Source organism: Triticum urartu, chromosome 4 (genome assembly GCF_003073215.2).
Source record: "Triticum urartu cultivar G1812 chromosome 4, Tu2.1, whole genome shotgun sequence".
NCBI lineage: Eukaryota > Viridiplantae > Streptophyta > Magnoliopsida > Poales > Poaceae > Triticum > Triticum urartu.
The window spans coordinates 14,250,409-14,270,085 of NC_053025.1; the positions used below are offsets into that span (position 1 = coordinate 14,250,409).

Below are 19,677 nucleotides of genomic sequence, written 5' to 3' on the forward strand. Positions count from 1 at the left end.
TCAAGTGTTGATGGTTGACAAGACCACTAGTTTCAAGAAAAGGGCAAAGGGAAGAAGGGGAACTTCAAGAAGAACAGCAAGCAAGTTCCTGCTCAGGTGAAGAAGCCCAAGTTGGACCTAAGCCTGAGACTAAGTGCTTCTACTACAAAGGGACTGGTCACTAGGAAGCAGAACTACCCCAAGTGATTGGCGGATAAAAAGGATGGCAAGTGAACATAAGTATATTTGATATACATGTTATTGATGTGTACTTTACTAGTGTTTAGAGCAACCCCTCAGTATTTGATACTAGTTCAGTTGCTAAGATTAGTAACTCGAAACGGGAGTTGCAGAATAAACAGAGACTAGTTAAGGGTGAAGTGACGATGTGTGTTGGAAGTGGTTCCAAGATTGATATGATCATCATCGCACACTCCCTATACTTTCGGGATTAGTGTTGAACCTAAATAAGTGTTATTTGGTGTTTGCGTTAAGCATGAATATGATTTGATCATGTTTATTGCAATACAGTTATTCATTTAAGTTAGAGAATAATTGTTGTTCTGTTTACATGAATAAAACCTTCTATGGTCATACACCCAATGAAAATGGTTTGTTGGATCTCGATCGTGGTGATACACATTTTCATAATATTGAAGCCAAAAGATGCAAAGTTAATAATGATAGTGCAAATTATTTGTGGCACTGCCGTTTAGATCATATTGGTGTAAAGCGCATGAAGAAACTCCATGCTAATGGAATTTTGGAATCACTTGATTATGAATCACTTGATGCTTGCGAACCATGCCTCATGGGCAAGATGACTAAGACTCCGTTCTCCGGAACAATGGAGCAAGCAACAGATTTGTTGGAAATCATACATATTGATGTATGTGGTCCGATGAATATTGAGGCTCGCGGTGGGTATCATTATTTTCTGATCTTCACAAATGATTTGAGTAGATATGGGTATATCTACTTGATGAAACACAAGTCTGAAACATTTGAAAAGTTCAAAGAATTTCAGAGTGAAGTGGAGAATCATCGTAACAAAAATAAAAGTTTCTACGATATGATCGCAGAGGTAAAATATTTGAGTTACGAGTTTGGCCTTCAGTTAAAACAATGTGAAATAGTTTCACTACTCACGCCACCTGGAACACCACAGTGTAATGGTGTGTCCGAATGTCGTAATCGTACTTTATTAGATATGGTGCGATCTATGATGTCTCTTACTGATTTACCGCTATCGTTTGGGGTTATGCACTAGAGACAGCTGCATTCACGTTAAATAGGGAACCATCTAAATCCGTTGAGACAACACCATATGAACTATGGTTTGGCAAGAAACCAAAGTTGTCGTTTCTTAAAAGTTTAGGGTTGTGATGCTTAGGTGAAAAAGCTTCATCCTGATAAGCTCAAACCCAAATCGGAGAAATGTATCTTCATATGGTACCCAAAGGAGACAGTTGGGTACACCTTCTATCACAGATCCGAAGGCAAGACATTCCTTGCTAAAGATGGATCCTTTCTAGAGAAGGAGTTTCTCTCGAAAGAAGTGAGTGGGAGGAAAGTAGAACTTGATGAGGTAACTATACCTGCTCCCTTATTGGAAAGTAGTTCATCACAGAAATCTGTTCATGTGACTCCTACACCAATTAGTGAGGAAGCTAATGATGATGATCATGTAACTTTATATCAAGTTACTACCAAACCTCGTAGGTCAACCAGAGTGAGATCCGCACCAGAGTGGTACGGTAATCCTATTCTAGAGGTCATGTTATTTGACCATGACAAACCTACGAACTATGAGGAAGCGATGATGAGCCCAGATTCCGTGAAATGGCTTGAGGCCATGAAATCTGAGATGGGATCCATGTATGAGAACAAAGTGTGGACTTTGGTTGACTTGCCCGATGATCGGCAAGCCATAGAAAATAAATGGATCTTCAAGAGGAAGACAGACGATGATAGTAGTGTTGCTATCTACAAAGCTAGACTTGTCGAAAAAGGTTTTTGACAAAGCTCAAGGGGTTGACTACGATGAGATCTTCTCACTCGTAGCAATGCTTAAGTCTGTCTGAATCATGTTAGCAAATTGCAACATTTTATGAAACCTAGCAAATGGATGTAAAGACTGCATTCCTGAATGGATTTCTAGAAGAAGAGTTGTATATGATGCAACCTGAAGGTTTTATCGATCCAAAGAATGCTAACAAAGTGTGCAAGCTCCAGCGATCCATCTATGGACTGGTGCAAGCATCTCGGAGTTGGAATATACGCTTTGATAAGTTGATCAAAACATATAGTTTTATACAGACTTGCGGTGAAGCCTGTATTTACAAGAAAGTGAGTGGGAGCACTACAGCATTTCTGATAAATATATGTGAATGACATATTGTTGATCGGAAATAATGTAGAATTTTCTGGAAAGCATACAGGAGTATTTAAAAGGAGATTTTCAAAGAAAGACCTCGGTGAAGCTGCTTACATATTGAGCATCAAGATCTATAGAGATAGATCAAGCCGCTTGATAAGTTTTTTCAATGAGTACATACCTTGACAAGATTTTGAAGTAGTTCAAAATAGAGCAGTCAAAGAAAGAGTTCTTGCCTGTGTTACAAGGTGTGAAATTGAGTAAGACTCAAAGCCCGACCACGACAGAAGATAGAAAGAGAATGAAAGTCATTCCCTATGCCTCAGCCATAGGTTCTATAAAGTATGTCATGCTGTGTACCAGATCTATTGTATACCCTACACTGATTTTGGCAAGGGAGTACAATAGTGATCTAGGAGTAGATCACTGGACAGCGGTCAAAATTATCCTTAGTGGAATAAGGAAATATTTCTCGGTTATGGAGGTGATAAAGAGTTCATCGTAAAGAGTTACGTTGATACAAGCTTTGACACCGATCTGGATGACTCTAAGTCTCGATCTAGATACATATTGAAAGTGGGAGCCATTAGCTATAGTAGCTCCATGCAGAGCATTGTAGACATAGAAATTTGCAAAATACTTACGGATCTGAATGTGACAGACCCGTTGACTAAAATCATCTCACAAGCAAGACATGATCACACCTTAGTACTCTTTGGGTGTTAATCACATAGCGATGTGAACTAGATTACTGATTCTAGTAAACCCTTTGGGTGTTGGTCACATGTCGATGTGAACTATGGGTGTTAACCACATAAAGATGTGAACTATTGATGTTAAATCACATGGCGATGTGAACTAGATTATTGACTCTAGTGCAAGTGGGAGACTGAAGGAAATATGTCCTAGAGGCAATAATAAAGTTATTATTTATTTCCTTATTTCATGATAAATGTTTATTATTCATGCTAGAATTGTATTAACCGGAAACTTGATACATGTGTGAATACATAGACAAAACAATGTGTCCCTAGTATGCCTCTACTTGACTAGCTTATTCATCAAAGATGGTTATGTTTCCTAGCCATAGACATGTGTTGTCATTTGATGAACGGGATCACATCATTAGGAGAATGATGTGATGGACAAGACCCATTTCGTTAGCTTAGCACTTGATCGTTTAGTTTACTGCTATTGCTTTCTCCATGACTTATACATGTTTCCATGACTATGAGATTATGCAACTCCCGAATACCGGAGGAACACTTTGTGTGCTACCAAACGTCACAACGTGACTGGGTGATTATAAAGGTGCTCTACAGGTGTCTCCGATGGTGTTCGTTGAGTTGGCATAGATCGAGAATAGGATTTGTCACTCCGATTGTCGGAGAGGTATCTCTGGGCCCTCTCGGTAATGCACATCATTATAAGCCTTGCAAGCAATGTGACCAATGAGTTAGTTACGGGATGATGCACTACAGAACGAGTAAAGAGACTTGCCGATAACGAGATTGAGCTAGGTATTGAGATACCGACGATCGAATCTCGGGCAAGTAACATACCGATGACAAAGGGAACAACGTATGTTGTTATGCGATTTGACCGATAAAGATCTTCGTAGAATATGTGGGAGCCAATATGAGTATCCAGGTTCCGCTATTGGTTATTGACCGGAGACGTGTTTCGGTCATGTCTACATAGTTCTCGAACCCGTAGGGTCCGCACGCTTAACGTTGGGTGACGATTTGTATTATGAGTTTATGTGTTTTGATGCACCGAAGGTAGTTCGAAGACCCAGATGAGATCGGGGACATGACGAGGAGTCTCGAAATGGCCGAGACGTAAAGATCGATATATTGGACGACTATATTCGGACATCGGAAAGGTTCCGAGTGGTTCGGGTATTTTTCGGAGTACAGGAGAGTTACGGGAATTCGCCGGGGAGTATATGGGCCTTATTGGGCTTTAGGGGAAAGAGAGAGGAGAGGCTGCCACCCCCCCCCCAAGGCTTAGTCCCAATTGGACTAGGGAGAGGGGCGGCGCCCCCTCCTTCCTTCTCTTCTCTTTTCCCTTTCCTTCTCTCCTACTCCTAGAAGGGCTCCTAGTTCTACTAGGAAAAGGGGAATCCTACTCCCGGTGGGAGGGAGTAGGACTCTCCTAGGACGCGCCATAGAGAGGGCCAGCCCTCCCCCTCCTCCACTCCTTTATATACGGGGAGGGGGGCACCCCTTGGACACACAACAATTGATCTCTTGATCTCTTAGCCGTGTGCGGTGCTCCCCTCCACCATAATCCACCTCGATCATATCGTAGCGGTGCTTAGGGGAAGCCCTGCGTCGGTAGCAACATCATCACCGTCATCACACCGTCGTGCTGACGGAACTCTCCCGTGAAGCTCTGCTGGATCGGAGTTCGCGGGACGTCATCGAGCTGAACGTGTGCTGAACTCGGAGGTGCCGTACGTTCGGTACTTGGATCGGTCGGATCGTGAAGACGCACGACTACATCAACCGCGTTGCGCTAACGCTTCCGCTTTCGGTCTACGAGGGTACGTGGACACACTCTCCCCTCTCGTTGCTATGCATCACCATGATCTTGTGTGTGCGTAGGAAAATTTTGAAATTACTACGTTCCCCAACATCGTTATGCATAGTATGTACTTAATTATTTGACTATCTTTCACTGTAGATACATCTTAGATGCAAGAGAGCTCCCTGTCATGTCAGTGTGGGACAAAATTAGATCACAATTAATGCACAGGCTTTATTCAAAGAGAAAGCTATACAAAAATGGTCGGGAAAGATAGCTCCTAAAGCTAGAGAAAAATTGAGGAAAAACACTGAATTTGCTGCCAACTGTCAAGTTGAAACATCAGGCATGGGTGTTTTTGGAGTACTTTCCAATGAGAGGAATTATGTGGTGGAGCTAAACCTTAGAGCATGTACTTGCAGAAGACGGCAGCTCATAGGTATCCTATGTAGCCATGCAATAGCTTGTTGCAGAAGTGAAAGGATTCCACCCGAGAGCTTGGTCTCGAGCTGCTACTCACTTGAAACATATATGGAAGCATACGGAGGTCCAATCTTTCCTTTGAGAGATAAAGATGATTGGACCTATGTAGATGCAACTCCAATTATACCACCTCTGTATGAAAAAGTCGCTGGAAGAAGGAAGAAGAATTGAAGGAAGCAACCAGAGGAGAGTGCAGATGGCACTAGACTGAGTAAACATGGAGCTATAATGCATTGTGGGTATTGCAGAGTAGCAGGGCATAACAGAGGTGGTTGTGCTCAGCTGAAAGCAGCTATACTTAGTGAAAATGGAGTGGCAAGGGAGCATGGTGCAGACTGCAGAGCATCATGCAACACAGCAGCATGAAGCAGAAGAAGCAGCAGAGCAACATGTAGGAGAGGAGGATGCGACAGTAGAGGAGCATGGTGCAGAGCAACATGCAGCAGAGCACCATATAGGAGAGGAGCATGCAGCAGCAAAGGAACATGCAGTAGCACAAAAAGGTCAGCTGAAAAATATTGTAGATAAATGAAGTTCACTTTATATAACTGAAATTCACTGTATTTATAACTGAATTTCACTGCATATAGCTGAATATCACTATATATAACTGATATTTATGAATATTTTTAAGGCAAAAGCTTCAGGGGGAGGAAAATAAAACCTAGCACCAAAGTAAAGGAGCAGGTTGAGCAGCTTATGGAGATGGCCAAAAGGGAAAAAAAAATCAAAGAGTGTGATTGATGAAAACGGTGATGTTGATTACCCTGTTATACTCACTGTAAGTTCACTCAAATGTGCTATAAATAAATATAATTTATTTGATTAGTTCTCTGACATGCCATTTGTTCACTATGTAGCACATTCAGAACAGACTAATTAGGCCACAACTAGACCCTGAAAATCAGAAGGATTGCCTGGTTCACATTCTCCATAGAGAGGTACAACTTGGAGGTCATACTTTCCTGCATTTTCTTGAGCACATTGAGTTTTCCTACAATTAAAATGTTCTTATGTTACATAGGGGCCAGCAAGGGGTATTCCTGTGACGGTGCATCCAATTCCAGAAAAAAATGCCTTTGTTGCACGGCATAGAGCAACCATGCCTGCACCAAGGTGTCTAGTTGTCAAACACAGCATGGAGAGCTCTAGGCAGAGGAGGTTGTTCTCTGGCGTCATGGTGACGTCGATGGCTGAGTGGCCAGACAAGGTAGAAGCCTCAATATGACCTGAAGACGGACTTGTGGAAGATGGCGGCGACGACACACGAGTGTGTCTGACCGGATTGTGTCCCAGACTCGGTATGTGGCTCGGCTGGGGCTTCCGAATATGTTTCGGCTTCCGGCTTTTGATGTTAGGCTTAGGTGAGTGGTTTGGGTAGTGGCCCAGCTAGCACCCCTTCATCATTTTGGATAGGAGTAGCGGCATGTGTTGCCAAGATGGTGGATTCAGGCACATTGTTGTAATACATTGTAAGGTCCTCGAGAATAATCAATAAAGTGGCCGTATGCATCTCCCAGATGCAGAGGCCGGGGGTCATCTTCCTTTTCTAAAAAAATTAAAAAAAAAGGCAGAGGTGGGGCAGCTAGGGGGAGAGGAAGACGTGGAGCAGCAACGAGAACCAGGGCAGCAACGAGAACACAGCAGCCTGTCATCCAGTTGCGACTCCTGGTTGCATTGCCTACGAGGTATGAGAAATTAATCACAATTTATGCTTACCAGCAGTTAAACAAGTCATGCCACCAAGATACCTGAACTTTGGGTCTTTGTTGTTGCAGATGAAAACGGCGGCACAGGGTCATGGAACTGCTTGTGCCTCTCCGACAAGGCCCTTCAGGAAGAAGAACATGCTGTGGTGCACAGCGGGAGTTGCTTCACTTCCTGTAACTGCACATCTGGTACATAGAATTCTTTTCTATTGATTCAGACATACATACTATGGATACTGAAATGTGTTGTGGTTATGTCTGACTGTCTGACTGTCTGAATTCTGCCTGCTTCAACCTTGCAGGAAGTTCTGAACAAGGGAGGAAGCATTTCTCCAGCAAAACAGTCATTGCAACTGTCCTGGTATGTGTGGTTCTCACCACTGTTGCTTTCGTCGGCACCCCAAAGACGCTCTCTCGCAGCGTTTCCGGATGCACTCTTTCGACAAGTACGCCAGCTGGAGCAGCAGATCGAACCTCGTCTTCCCCAACTGAAACCCAAACCAGGCTCAGTGTCATCAAAGGCAAGGAGAACATCTTGTATCATTTGTCTGAATTGCTTCATAATTGTATTCAGGAAGGAGACCTGGTTCTTGTTTCAACTCTGATTTTATTTTGTCACGGCGCAGGGTTTTTGTGCAGCTGCCCACTCATCTGCCGGAGCGAAGACTCGTCCTACGCATAGTTGGAACAAGCGACCGGAAAATTCTCCAACGAACAACTCATTGGCGTCGGCGGGACGAGCAAGGTTTACCGAGACCAGCTCATGGACAGCAAAGTCATCGCCGTGAAGAAGCTTCGGGCCCTCGGAAGTTGATAGCTTTCTGTCCCTTCATTGCCCGGATTCTCTTGCCTTCATATAAGCTGACCCCTTTGTTAATCAAAACTTAGAACTCCTCCTCTCTTTAGTTGTACTCTCTGACCAGGATAATTGTCTGAAGCAATTCACAAGTTGCTGTCGCGGCTGAACCACTGCCACGTGGTGCCGCTGCTGTGGTACTGCTCGGAGCGGCAGGGACGGGCGGACGGCAGCTGGTGTTCGAGTGCATGACCAACGGCAATAGGAAGCCCATGGACCGGGCGAGGGGCCTCAAGTACCTTCACCGAGACATCAAGTCCACCAACATCACGGACCGGTTCAGGGCCAGGATCACGGACCTTGGCATGGCCAAGTGCCTGATGAACGACGGCGTGACGAGCTGCTCCAAGTCCGACGTGTTCAGCTTCGGCGTGGTGGTCCTGGAGCTCATCACGGGCCGGCAGCCGGTGCACAAGAGGGGCGGCTCCGGCGCCGGCGGCGTGGGCGCGGACGAGAGCCTGGTGATGTGGGCGACGTCGCGGCTGCGGGACAGCAGACTGCTGGTGGCGGAGCTGCCAGAGCCGGCGCTGAAGGGCGTGTTCCCGCCCGAGGAGATGCAGATCATGGCGCACCTGGCAAGGGAGTGCCTGCAGTGGGACCCCGAGTCCAAGCCCACCATGACCGAGGTCGTCCGCCGCCGCCTCAGCTGGCTTCGTCCCGGGGTTCCGTGCCGAGAGGCCACAGGAATGCTCGGTGTGGCAGGGCGGCGACCACCTGCACGGAGGGGGCGCCTTCGTATCGGGCGAGGTCGCGGTCAACATCGGCATGCCGGTGACGATGGGACGGAGCTGGCGGTCGGCGGAGCCGCGGCTGGAGACGTCCACGCAGCCGACGACGGCGACGACCCTCTACAGGTGAACGGTGGTAGAAGAGTTAGAGGCCAAGCAGGTGACCGAGCCCATGGGAGCGCCCTGGCCGACCCGTGCTCGCGGCGGTGCGCCGTGGAGGTGCGACCCGTGCTCATGCACGCCGCCGGCAAGGCTCCGGTGCAGCTGTCATGCATGCACGCTAGGTACTCTGACATAATGCGTGAGAGAGACTAGTGAGAGGGAGAGAAAGACTAGTCAACCTGTACACGTGGCTTGCTTTCTTCGCCAAGTCAGCCTGACAGGTGGGTCCCACCCATTAGTTTAGCTGTTAGACACAGCCCAACTTCGAAGCAGTGTGATTTGTCACACACTTGCCGTGGAAGCGATGGTCTTTTATGATTTTCGGCAAAAGAGGTGGTTTTGGAGTACCCTATCCATAAATAAATGTGGTGATTTTCAGCAATTTGCTCTACGGCTTATCCCATGGAACATGGGAGCCAGTGTTGAAGAAAGAAAAGTTTTCATCTACCCAAGACGATTGGCTATACGGAGACAATCCCCTCTTGGTATCAAAAACCATTTATAACGGGCGAAACCATGACACCCAACTGGTTCTCAGAATCATACGTTGGACTGTCTATTCCTTTTTTCTATAATGACACCAATAAAAGATGTGTGCGTAGACTGAATCATGGCCTTCCCTTAAAAGGAAGCGCTTGGTTCGGTGATGCTAAGACTTGACTAAGCCAATGAAGAGTTTATTAGTTCATGTTTAATACGTTTGCAAGCCGAGGATCGAGATGTGTTAGTGTAGCGCAACCACCATCCGAGAACCACAGCCCTTCTCACAAATTGGCGTAATGGATGGGCTGCAAGGGAATGAGGTGTCATAAGCACATGAATAACAACCTAGCAATATGGGGCATAAATGAAAATATGCAGCAACGAATCCAAAAAGGCATACAAAAAACATATGGCTTATTCATGTCGGCAAACGATGGAAGTTGTGGCTTGCGTTGAGCTCTAGTTTTCTCCAGGAACAAGTGTGGTTGTCTCACGGAACGGATTCACGGGAAGGATCTTCTTTGAATGGAAGAGCTATATGAAGAAGAATGACATGGTGCCCTTTTTCAGGATGTGGAATTATTATGAAGGTGAGAGCATTGGAAGGGGCTCTTCGAATGAAGATCGTGGGCTTTGGAATCACGTGGATCGGAGTTGTGAGCAAATAGTTATAGAGGTTTTCATTGACGGCTTTTTTTTTGTCCACAAAAAGAATAAAATGATTCGCGTGCAGGGCCGTATTGGTTTTTTTTTTTTTTGAGGTGAAGCCGTATTGGTAGGAAAGCGGCGAGGCGCAGGCGCTGCTGGGCCGCGAGTGCTGGGACGGCCCAACTGCGCTGCAGGCGACCGACGAAGGCGAACCCCCTTGAGTACGCTTTCCCTCGGGGAAGGCGAACCCACAGGAGGTACGTTTTCCCGCGGGTTTGAGCAAGGCGTCGTCTGCCTCGCGCCGGACGGCGGAGGCGACGCCGACGACGATTGCCGACGATTGCAGGCACCAAAAGGGACGACCAGAACACCGGCGTGTACAGGGGAGACATCCGCGTCAGATGGGTGTGGATTTGGTCCTCAGAGAGCTCGAGATCGAGCGGAGCTTCGGCGGCGACGGCGATGATGGATATGGCGGCACGCCTGTGGTTTGGAGGTCTTCTCCTCCTCCTCCTGCAGCTCCTCCTTGTGATCCTCCTCCGAGGACGGCGATGAGTCCATGGACGTCCCACGGCTTCTTGTTCCAGCTGACTGAGGTGGACTACTGCTGCTGTCCTGCTCCTTCTGCTCCAGCTTCTTGGCTACGGCCTCCAATCCTATCTCTGCGGCTTGCAAGCCGAGGTCAGCTACCTTGTCCCCGACGGTGCCCGCTGCGCGCCGCCGAGCACGCCCTGGAAAGTTAAGGTCGTTAGCATCATAAACAACATAAATTGTACATCATAAACAACTATTGCAGAAGTGTCATTACTGTCTTTGCGGCGCTTCCGGACCCACACGAGAGCATCAGCCACCGCCGCGGAAGACACGAAAACAACAGCCTCAAGTGGGCCATGAGACAGAACCCACCGCAGAACCGACCAAACGATCTGCACATACGCCGGCAGCTCATTCTTCAGAGCAGGAGCAGGCGGCGAAGGTGACAATGGCGCTGGAGGCGGGGGAGAACCAGCAGCAAAGGGCAGCACAAAGGCTCCATCATCCTACCCCTCGGGTTCTGAATTCAACAGTGTATCACATGGTTATATTCTGAATTCAAGGCTGCTGGGAACCTAAGTTGAAGACAGTGCGAGCAGAGCTGCAAATAAAGGAGTTTGATGCTTACATACCGTCTCTATGTGAGAAGCACCTGGGCAGAGGGTGGAGTCCTCCACACCTCCTGTGAAGGAGGTGTGCGTCCTTCCTCGAGATCGGGGAAAGTTCGACCTTAAGTTCCTGCAGGAAGCTGCAGAAGCACCTGCGGCTCTCTGCAGCGGCTAGGAATGGAGTACAGCACGACGGCGTCACCTTGACTTCCTCACCGTCCAAAGAATTGACACAGTTTACAGCGACATCCCACGCGAGCTTGCTCGCATCACAGGATCCTAATATTTCATATGGTAAGTAACGTTTTTTCGTTCATGTGAAACTCTGAAATCAAATCGCAATAAAGGCAGTGCGTTGAACAAAGTACCAGCAACTTCTTTCTGGATGCGTCGATGAGATGCGGAGCCAGCTTGGGGGATGGTGGTCTGGGTAATGTGTGCTTCCTGGCCTGCAAACATCATTTTGAAAGATAAACAACATCTCAATTAGCCATCTACGATAATGTGGTTGTACTAATGTTGTTACAAGTGTATCCTGGAAGCAGAACTTGTGCACTATTGCAAATTCAGAAATCTGCATGCACATCACAAACAAGGGACAGGCATGACATCCCATCCTTGCGCTCCTGTTTGGATGGGATGTGTGGCATCGCAATTGCAAACGGGCGTGTGGCCAGAACAGAGGCATTAATTCAACCCCCGTCGTCGGAATCTATCTACCGAAACAGCCTTTGCTGCAATATACCAATAAATTAGCAGAGTACGTCTGGGCATTCAGAAACTACTGTGAAATGTGCTTCAGATGAACAACACAACTACACAAGCATCAATTACGATCAAACACGCGGGGCTCATCGAGGAACTAACAATATGCATCGGTACAGAACGGTGGCCAATTGAAGAACCATCAATTACAATCAAACACGCGACCCTCGGTGAATTAATAATCTGCACGCCTGACTGAATTCGACCATTCGAACAGGTCGTCGGCCGCGGGATGGGACTCACAGAGGGCGTGCAGGTCGTCGGCCGCGGGAGCTGGCCGCCGCAGTCGCCGTACAGCTGCAGCAGTCCCCCTCCATGTAGCCTGCGCGCTGGAGGTCGGGGTCGTGCGCCGCCGCGCACAGGCAGGGCAGCGCGTCGTCCCGCGGGACGGATCCCAGCAGTGCGTTGCAGCAGCCTGCCGTCGGAAGCAAGGGATCGCAGGAGAGAAGCACATGCGCTGCGACGAACGATGCCGGGCAGCTGGGCTCGAGCGCGAGCCCCCACGCTGCAGCGGCAGGGAGCGGCGGGGGTGGGGAGGCGACGGCGGTCCCGGAGAGCGGAGCTCCTACTGCGGAGGGGGCGCGGGGAGCGTCTACGGCGAGGGGCGCAAGGGCGGTGGCGAGGAGGAGAGCCATGGCGTCGCCATTTGCTGGTGGTGGTGGGGTGGGCGCGGCTGGAGAGGGGAGGGGAGGGGATTTGGGGAAATTTCTGGATTTGGGTGGGGGTCGGGGGTGGGGGAGGGGAGTGATTTGAGTTTGAATATTACGCGGACCAAGAGCGGTGGGATAAAACCCCCACGACACTTTTGGGCATCCTCATCTCTCTCTCTCCCTCTCTCTGTCGATTCCTCCTTGATTTGCACGATTTTCGTCCGAATAGCCACTAAATACCATATAACCGAGCCCTAGGCGGTAATAGCATTCAAATTCGGTCATGTGATAGACTAAATCCTACCACATCGCGGCTTCGAGTGGAGATGCCTTCCGGCCTGCCGTTGACGGTCGTCGTTTCCCCAAATTTCAGGTGGAGGAGGGGCGGAGTGAGCAACTGGTGTAAGAAAGGGAGGATCGGGCGTGAGGCGGCAATGCTATGACATGCCATGTTCATTGGGGCAAGCTCCATTCCACGACCATAGAAGACGGCGGATCGAAGCCGGTAACACACGCATCAACTCTTCGGCCAACCTCGGGCGAAGATCATCTCTTTGGTTTTCTCTCTATTCTTCCCCCCTCTGTCGATTCCTCCCTAATTTGCGCGACTTCAGGCTGAATAGCCACCAAATACCACATATCCAACCCTAGGAGGCAATAACATCCAGACCCAACCATATGATGACTAAATCCTACCGCATCGCAGCTTGGAGTGGAGGCGCCTTCCGGCCTGCTATTGACGGTCATTGGAGGTTGGTTTTCCTATATTTTGTTGAATGAGGTAGTGGAAGGAAGGGAGACTAGGGCGTGGGGTGGCGTACAACTTGCTACGGTGGGCCATGGACTTCGTTCGTCGGGGCAAGCTTCATTCTGCAAGCATAGAAGACAGCGGATCGAAGCCCGCAACGCATGCATCAAGGGTATACCGTTACCTCTTTTAAAATATCTATTGATTAGGGTTTAGTCCATATTATTAGTAGTTAGGGTTTGATTAGCATGTGTCACCAGTTAGTAGTTAGGCTTTGAGTCGTGTAGTTATGGTCTGATTAGTTTATATATTGGTCACCAGTTCAGTTAAGTGTGCGGTATGCAGTAGATGCAACAAATGCAGCAGTGATAGATAAATTGGAGTGTAGAGTACTTAAATTATTGGTTCAGTGTGATCGATGGCAATGTGGAATTGTTTGGCATGTGAAAAGTTTGCGATGATTTTGATTGTGTACTATGGCCCTGGTAATGTCCGATACAATGAGTTGGGGGTTGATCAGAGTTAGATAAATGTTGCCAGTTGAGACTACCAAAGCTAGAAAGAGTGGACATTAGGCAGTTGTAATACTGGTTGACAACAAGTTTTGGGTTGGATCCTAATGAGTCCTCTGTCAGTATTCAGTGGGCCAGACGATGTAAAAATGAGGAGAATATGGTTGGCCTGCTTAAGGAATTGCAGAGAATGGATGATTCACACCTATGCATTAGTTATTCTTGTCGTGAAGGAGGAGAATATGCTAGAAGGCAACAAGGGTATGAATCCGGCCATGGCAGTCAACCGACTAATGAGATTGATCCATTTGAGTCACAACCAGTGGATATTAGTCATTCCGAGGAAGAATCAGATTACATGTCACATATTTTTAGTGTTCATGAAGCAGGGCAGATCGGTTGACAATATTTGTTGGTAGTGGTTTGACTGACAGGGATGAGGAGGGGGAGGAGATGGAGAGGTTGATGAAAGAGGGGGCGAGGATGGATTAGCGGATGATCTAAATTCAGATAATTTTGAGGAAGATGAAGGTGAATCTGAGGACGACGTGGAGGTGTTGATTCCTTCTTCATGGAATGAGAACATATCCAACGGCCTGACATTGAACGATGGCCATGATTTGCATGGCAGTATTATCAGAACCAAGTCTAGATAGGGGCTATGTATGCCAGAAAGAGGAAGAAAAATTGAAAAATATGGTGACGCAGTGGACTATATCCATTGATGAGTGACATTTTTACACTCATTCACCCATGTTTAAACTGAGATATTTCATTTAAAAAGAAATATTTGCTCCGATATTGCTACTAATGACTAATGAATGCAAAGGATTCCACAAATTCTCTCTTTTTTAGGGAATTGATAGTAGGAGAGAACTATACAAGGTTACAAACTCAAGGGAAACCACCCACTGGCCTCACCACCAGAGGGGGTGTGAAAACTCAACACCTACTCAACTTTTTTGGGATGATGTGTTCACGTAGAACCGTGTTTACAAGAGGGGAGACTATAGTAAGCAAAGCCAAAACCCGCGTGGTCAGATCAAAATGTGGCCCAGTATGTGAGGAAGGCCGCCCTGTGAGCAGCTTTGATCCTATGTTGTAGTAGTCCCAAATCCTCTTTGAAGCGTGCGCGCCAGGACCCAAAAGTGGGATTGATCCCTCTAAAGTGCTTGTTGTTTCTTTCTTTCCACAAACTCCATGCAGCCGTCAAGAAAACTTCAATGAAGAAAGGGTTAGGCCAGGTTGTTCGTGCATTTTGTAGAGCATTCAATCTGTCATCAAAGCCCGGCCACTGAATATGCAGTGTGTCCCAACATCTCTTGCTGAACTGGCACGTAAACACCATGTGATCCACAGTTTCAATGTTCTGTCCGCAGAGGAGACAAGTGAAGTCATTATCGATGTTGTAGTGCCTTCTACGGAGCATGTTACGTGTGTTGAGCCTGTCATGGAACAGCAACCATCCGAAAACTTTGATGTTCATAGTACAGCTGGATTTCCAGAGATGCCGAAAAGCAGGGTGTGTGTTTGCATCACGGAAATAGTTGGTGTAGTAATCTTTAGGTCGGAACTCAGCCGCACCCCAGATGTAGTGCCATATATCAGTGAGAGACGCGGAGGGGGGGAAGCCTGGCTGATTCCTCCTGTATATCTCGTATCTCTTGAAGAGCCTGAGGGGAAACTAGGAGTTGAAAGGTTTCATGCAGAGCTGTGGAGGCCCAGAAGTCAGCGACAGTCATATCTTCATGTGTGGCAAAGGAGAAGGCACGAGGATGCGAGGTTTCCAGTACATCATGGGACCAGAGATCTTTCCAGAGCAGCACAGTCGAGCCGTCCACAAGTTGCACCTTCGAGATCCCTCTATAGATTGGTGTAAGCTTGAGAATGTCTCTCCACCAGAAGGAGCCCACCGGATCCGCAGCATGTGGCACTTGATCAATATAGTGAGTATCCCAGGTCATGTTAACCCAAGGCACGTCTCGTTTGTTGAAAAAATTATGCAGAAACTTCAGGAGAAGGGTCTCATTATGAATTTTGATATTAATCACCCCGAGACCACCCTTGTTTTTTGGTCGACATACCAAATCCCAAGCTGCCATGGAATTACACTTGTCTCCTTGCTCGGTTTTCTTCGTCCAAAGGCAATGACATCTTATTCTATCCAGGATCTCAATAAGTTTCGAAGGGAACTTTAGGGTGCACATGGAAAATATCAGAAGAGAGGTGACAGATGCATTAAGCCACGAAAGCCTACCCCCGTAAGACATCATGGCGATGGTGGAGGAGAGACGACGCTCCAATCTGTAGACCAAGGGCATGAATTCCTAGATAGTTGGTCGAGAAGTGCCAAGGGGGAGACCGAGATAAGTGAACAGAATCGATCCAACAGTACAACCAAAAATGCTGGCTAACATTGCAGTGGCATTGGCATCAAGATTAATGGGAATAAGGGTGGACTTATGAAAATTGATCTTGAGGCCGATGGAAGCGGCATAATCAGAGAGGATCTGTTTAACCCTAGCAGCTTGAATAGGGCAGGCCGGCAAAACAAGGAGGGTATCGTCCGCATATTGAATAACTGGATAATCAGTTTGCCCATTGCAAGGAAAAGGTAAGAGCAACTCCCCTTGTCTGAATGTTGCATTAACTGCTGCTTGAAGAAGCTCGGCAGCAAGAACGAAAATGAGTGGGGACAGGGGGTCCCCTTGTCGCACCCCACACAGGCACTGAAATTGTCGGCCGGGTACGCCGTTGAGAAGCATTGAGGATCGACCAGGGGAAAAGAGGCATCGGATCCAAGAGATCCATCTGTCAGGGAACCCCATATGTTGCATGATGTTTATCATTGGTTCGTGCGCTATGGTATCAAATGCCTTGGCAAAGTCAAGTTTGAGGAGGATGATCTCTCTGCCCGAACTCTGGCAATGATGAAGGTATTGATATGTCCAAGCAAGACAGTCCTGTATGGTCCGGCCTTTTATGAACCCATATTGGTTGCGATGGACTAAGTTCAGAATGGTACCTTGTAACCGATCGGCCAATAACTTGGTGAGCAGTTTCAGACAGCAATTTAGCAAAGTAATGGGTCTATAATCATTGACCGACTCTGGGGCATTAATTTTTGGTATGAGTGTAATCAGCCCATCATTGATGCTGGTGATATCCAGTGTACCTTCATAAAACTGTGAGCAAAGAGCATAGAAGTCATGACGAATAATAGGCCGACAAGCTTTTAGAAAAGCCCCACTAAAGCCGTCAGGACCAGGAGCACGATCAGACGGCATGTCTTTGACTACACGATCAATTTCATCATGAGTGAAAGGGGCAGTCAGATGCTCAAGGTTGGTGGATTGTGGGATAAGAGCTGCTAAGTCAAATTTCATGTCAGAAGGAGAAACTGTCCCTAGGCGGGTCTTGTAAGTGTGGAAGGGCCTCTTTAGCAGGGTGATCCTCAACTAACATGCCATCTTCAGAACGGAAGGAAGCAATATTATTCTTGCGGTATCTTTCTGTGGCCACAGCTTGGAAAAACTTGGTGTTTTCATCACCGAACTTAATCCTACGGATAGTACAGCGCTTTTTCCAATATAGTTTCTGATATTTGAGAAGTTGTTTCAGGTGTAGTTAATCGTCGTTTATTTTCAAGCTCATCCAGTTTGCTTCAGGTGTAGTTAATCGTCGTTTATTTTCAAGCTCATCCAGTTTAGCTAGAACCGCGTTGCAGTTGGTGATAGCGATAGAAAGGGGTGAGATATGTTTACTCCAGGATTTGAGAGCATGCCTAAGAGCTTTAAACTTGCGGCAAAGGATGGTGGCTGCATTGGTAGATTGGATTGGCCGATCCCAAACTTGCTGCACTACATCTGCGAAACCTGGGTGAAGGATCCAATATGGTTCAAAATGGAAGAGTTTGCTCTTTGGAATTTTTGTCTCAATTGAGAAAACACAGGGGATGTGGTCAGAGACTGGCTTGCCAAGCAGTTTAACAAGAGTTTTGGGGTATATATTGGTCCAATGGAGTGAAGTAAAAAACCAGTCAATCTGTTCAAGTAGAGGATCAAGCTGCATGTTACTCCAGGTGTATGTTCTACCTTGCACAGGGATCTCAATGAGTTGTTGTTTATGAATGATATCGTTGAACGTAAGCATGTCATGTATGTTACCCCCTGGCTTATTACGATTACCAGGGGCGCGCATGTAGTTAAAATCCCCGAGAAGAAGCCAGTCGTGCCCGCTGGGAATGTTAACATCATAAAGCCATTGCGTGAACACTTGTCGATCATCCCCAGCACACGGCCCATAAATATTTGCTAGCGTCCATTTTTGAGAGGATTGCGTGCTGACGAAGTTAATAACTAGCGCAAAGGGATCAGACGAGACAATGGTGCCCGAGAAAACATCGCTTTTCCAAATCGTGAGCAACCCACCCGAGGAACCACGCAAAGGGACAAAAGCAAAGCGATCGAATTGTCTAGGGCAACAAGTTTTAATAAACTCAAAAGAGACCTCCGACATTTTAGTCTCCTGAAGACAAACGACAGCACAACCACTAGTTTTAATCGCATTATTAAGAGCCAGCTGCTTCTTCTCTGAATTGAGTCCTCAGGTGTTCCATGAAAGCACATTCCAGTAGCTTAGGTGCAGCATGACGATTAGGCCGCGTCTTGAGGGAGGGCATCACCCTGATTCTCCATGGAGGGATCAATAACAGGAGATGCAGGCAGGACAGTAGGTTCAGCAGACAGAGCTTCAGTAGAGACCTCAGAAGAAGGTATGGCACACCTGTTGATCCCAATTGACTGCAGAGTAGTAATAGGAGTTGGGGGCGGAATGTCACCTGTGGAAGGAGCTGCAGCACTAGTGGATCCAACAGAGGGAAAAATCCGAGGCTTCACTTTGGATTTAGTCTTGCGAGTATCAGTGGGGAGGGGGACTTTGAATCCATCATATTTGTTTGAACGGAGACTGCGACGAACTTCAGTTGTGGAGACAGGAGCAGCAGATCTAGTCCGTTTGGTGCGAGTCCCATTAGTGACAGTAGGAGCCACGGTCCCAGTCAGAGCAGATCTAGAGGCAGTGTTGTCTGTAAGGATCATAGACACATGCAGAGCATTCCCAGGTACAGTGTTAACATTAGGAGGCACATCTATAGACAGAACATTCCCAGGATCAGTGTTGATAGTAGGAGTCACAACTTCAGTCAGAACATGTCCCGGATCAGCATTGACAGTGGGGGCCACAGGTACAAGTAGAGCAGCCTCAGGTTTAGGTTCAGGTTCAGAAGTGTCGCCCTAAGTAGCATCATCAGAAATCTCCTCTATTATCACTGAAGATGGTGCCGACTGGGAGTGAATGCTTGACTGGTGAGAGAAGTTGAAACCAGCAGAGTCATGCGTGACCAAAACTGAGAGATGCACAGAATTGCTACGCAGGCCCAATCCATCTCTCCAAGGTCCAAACGAAGCAAGAAGCGGGATGACAGCTTGGAAGATGTACATGTTCAGGTTCTGCCTGGGGATTGGGTCATGCAGTAGTCTGGACAAAACTTCATTACCTTGAGCAGATAGGCCAAATCTAATACCTTGGTCATGCACCTCCAGAGAGATCGCCAAAGCTTCGGAGCTCATAGAGGTGTCAATCACAGCCATCTGTAGGTCAGGAAGAGAGTGATGATCAGACTGAGTGGAGCTTGAACTGTCAGATGCAGTGATTGAGTCGTTCCAGGCCTGAAATGCATTGTCAGTGATGCTATCTTCAGGAACCAAACCATGTTGCATGGTCAAACCTTGAGCAGCCAACCAGGCTTGATAATTGATAAGGTGTGGTGGCATCTGCGGAAGGGGAGGGACAGCAGGTGCAGGCCATGCTCCCCAAGCCGCATTGGCATTGCCCAAATGTTCAGG

General features: G+C 47.3%; 1 protein-coding gene and 1 pseudogene across 1 annotated transcript; one reads left to right on the forward strand and one right to left on the reverse strand.

The window, feature by feature from the left end:
* The window catches only part of LOC125554515, a 91,074-nt pseudogene extending 82,098 nt beyond the window's left edge, over window positions 1–8,976 (forward strand).
* A 637-nt stretch (window positions 8,977–9,613) lies between these two features.
* LOC125553414 lies at window positions 9,614–12,564 on the reverse strand. Its single transcript, XM_048717198.1, has 5 exons — window positions 12,105–12,564; window positions 11,465–11,545; window positions 11,121–11,375; window positions 10,763–11,008; window positions 9,614–10,685 (listed from the first exon to the last, which is right to left on the reverse strand). Exons 1-4 carry the CDS (start codon window positions 12,313–12,315, stop codon window positions 10,995–10,997), a joined length of 561 nt encoding a protein of 186 aa, XP_048573155.1. The 5' UTR covers window positions 12,316–12,564; the 3' UTR covers window positions 9,614–10,685; window positions 10,763–10,994.
* Between the last annotated feature and the right edge of the window lie 7,113 nt (window positions 12,565–19,677).

Excerpts from the sequence above, each read along its gene's own strand:
- LOC125553414 (XM_048717198.1), bottom strand. The coding sequence starts at position 12,315 with ATGTGCTTCTCTCCTGCGATCCCTTGCTTCCGACGGCAGGCTGCTGCA. Across the intron at positions 11,546-12,104 it reads CGACGACCTGCACGCCCTCT|GCCAGGAAGCACACATTACC; the intron begins GTGAGTCCCATC and ends TGATGTTTGCAG. Across the intron at positions 11,376-11,464 it reads CATCCAGAAAGAAGTTGCTG|GATCCTGTGATGCGAGCAAG; the intron begins GTACTTTGTTCA and ends ATGAAATATTAG.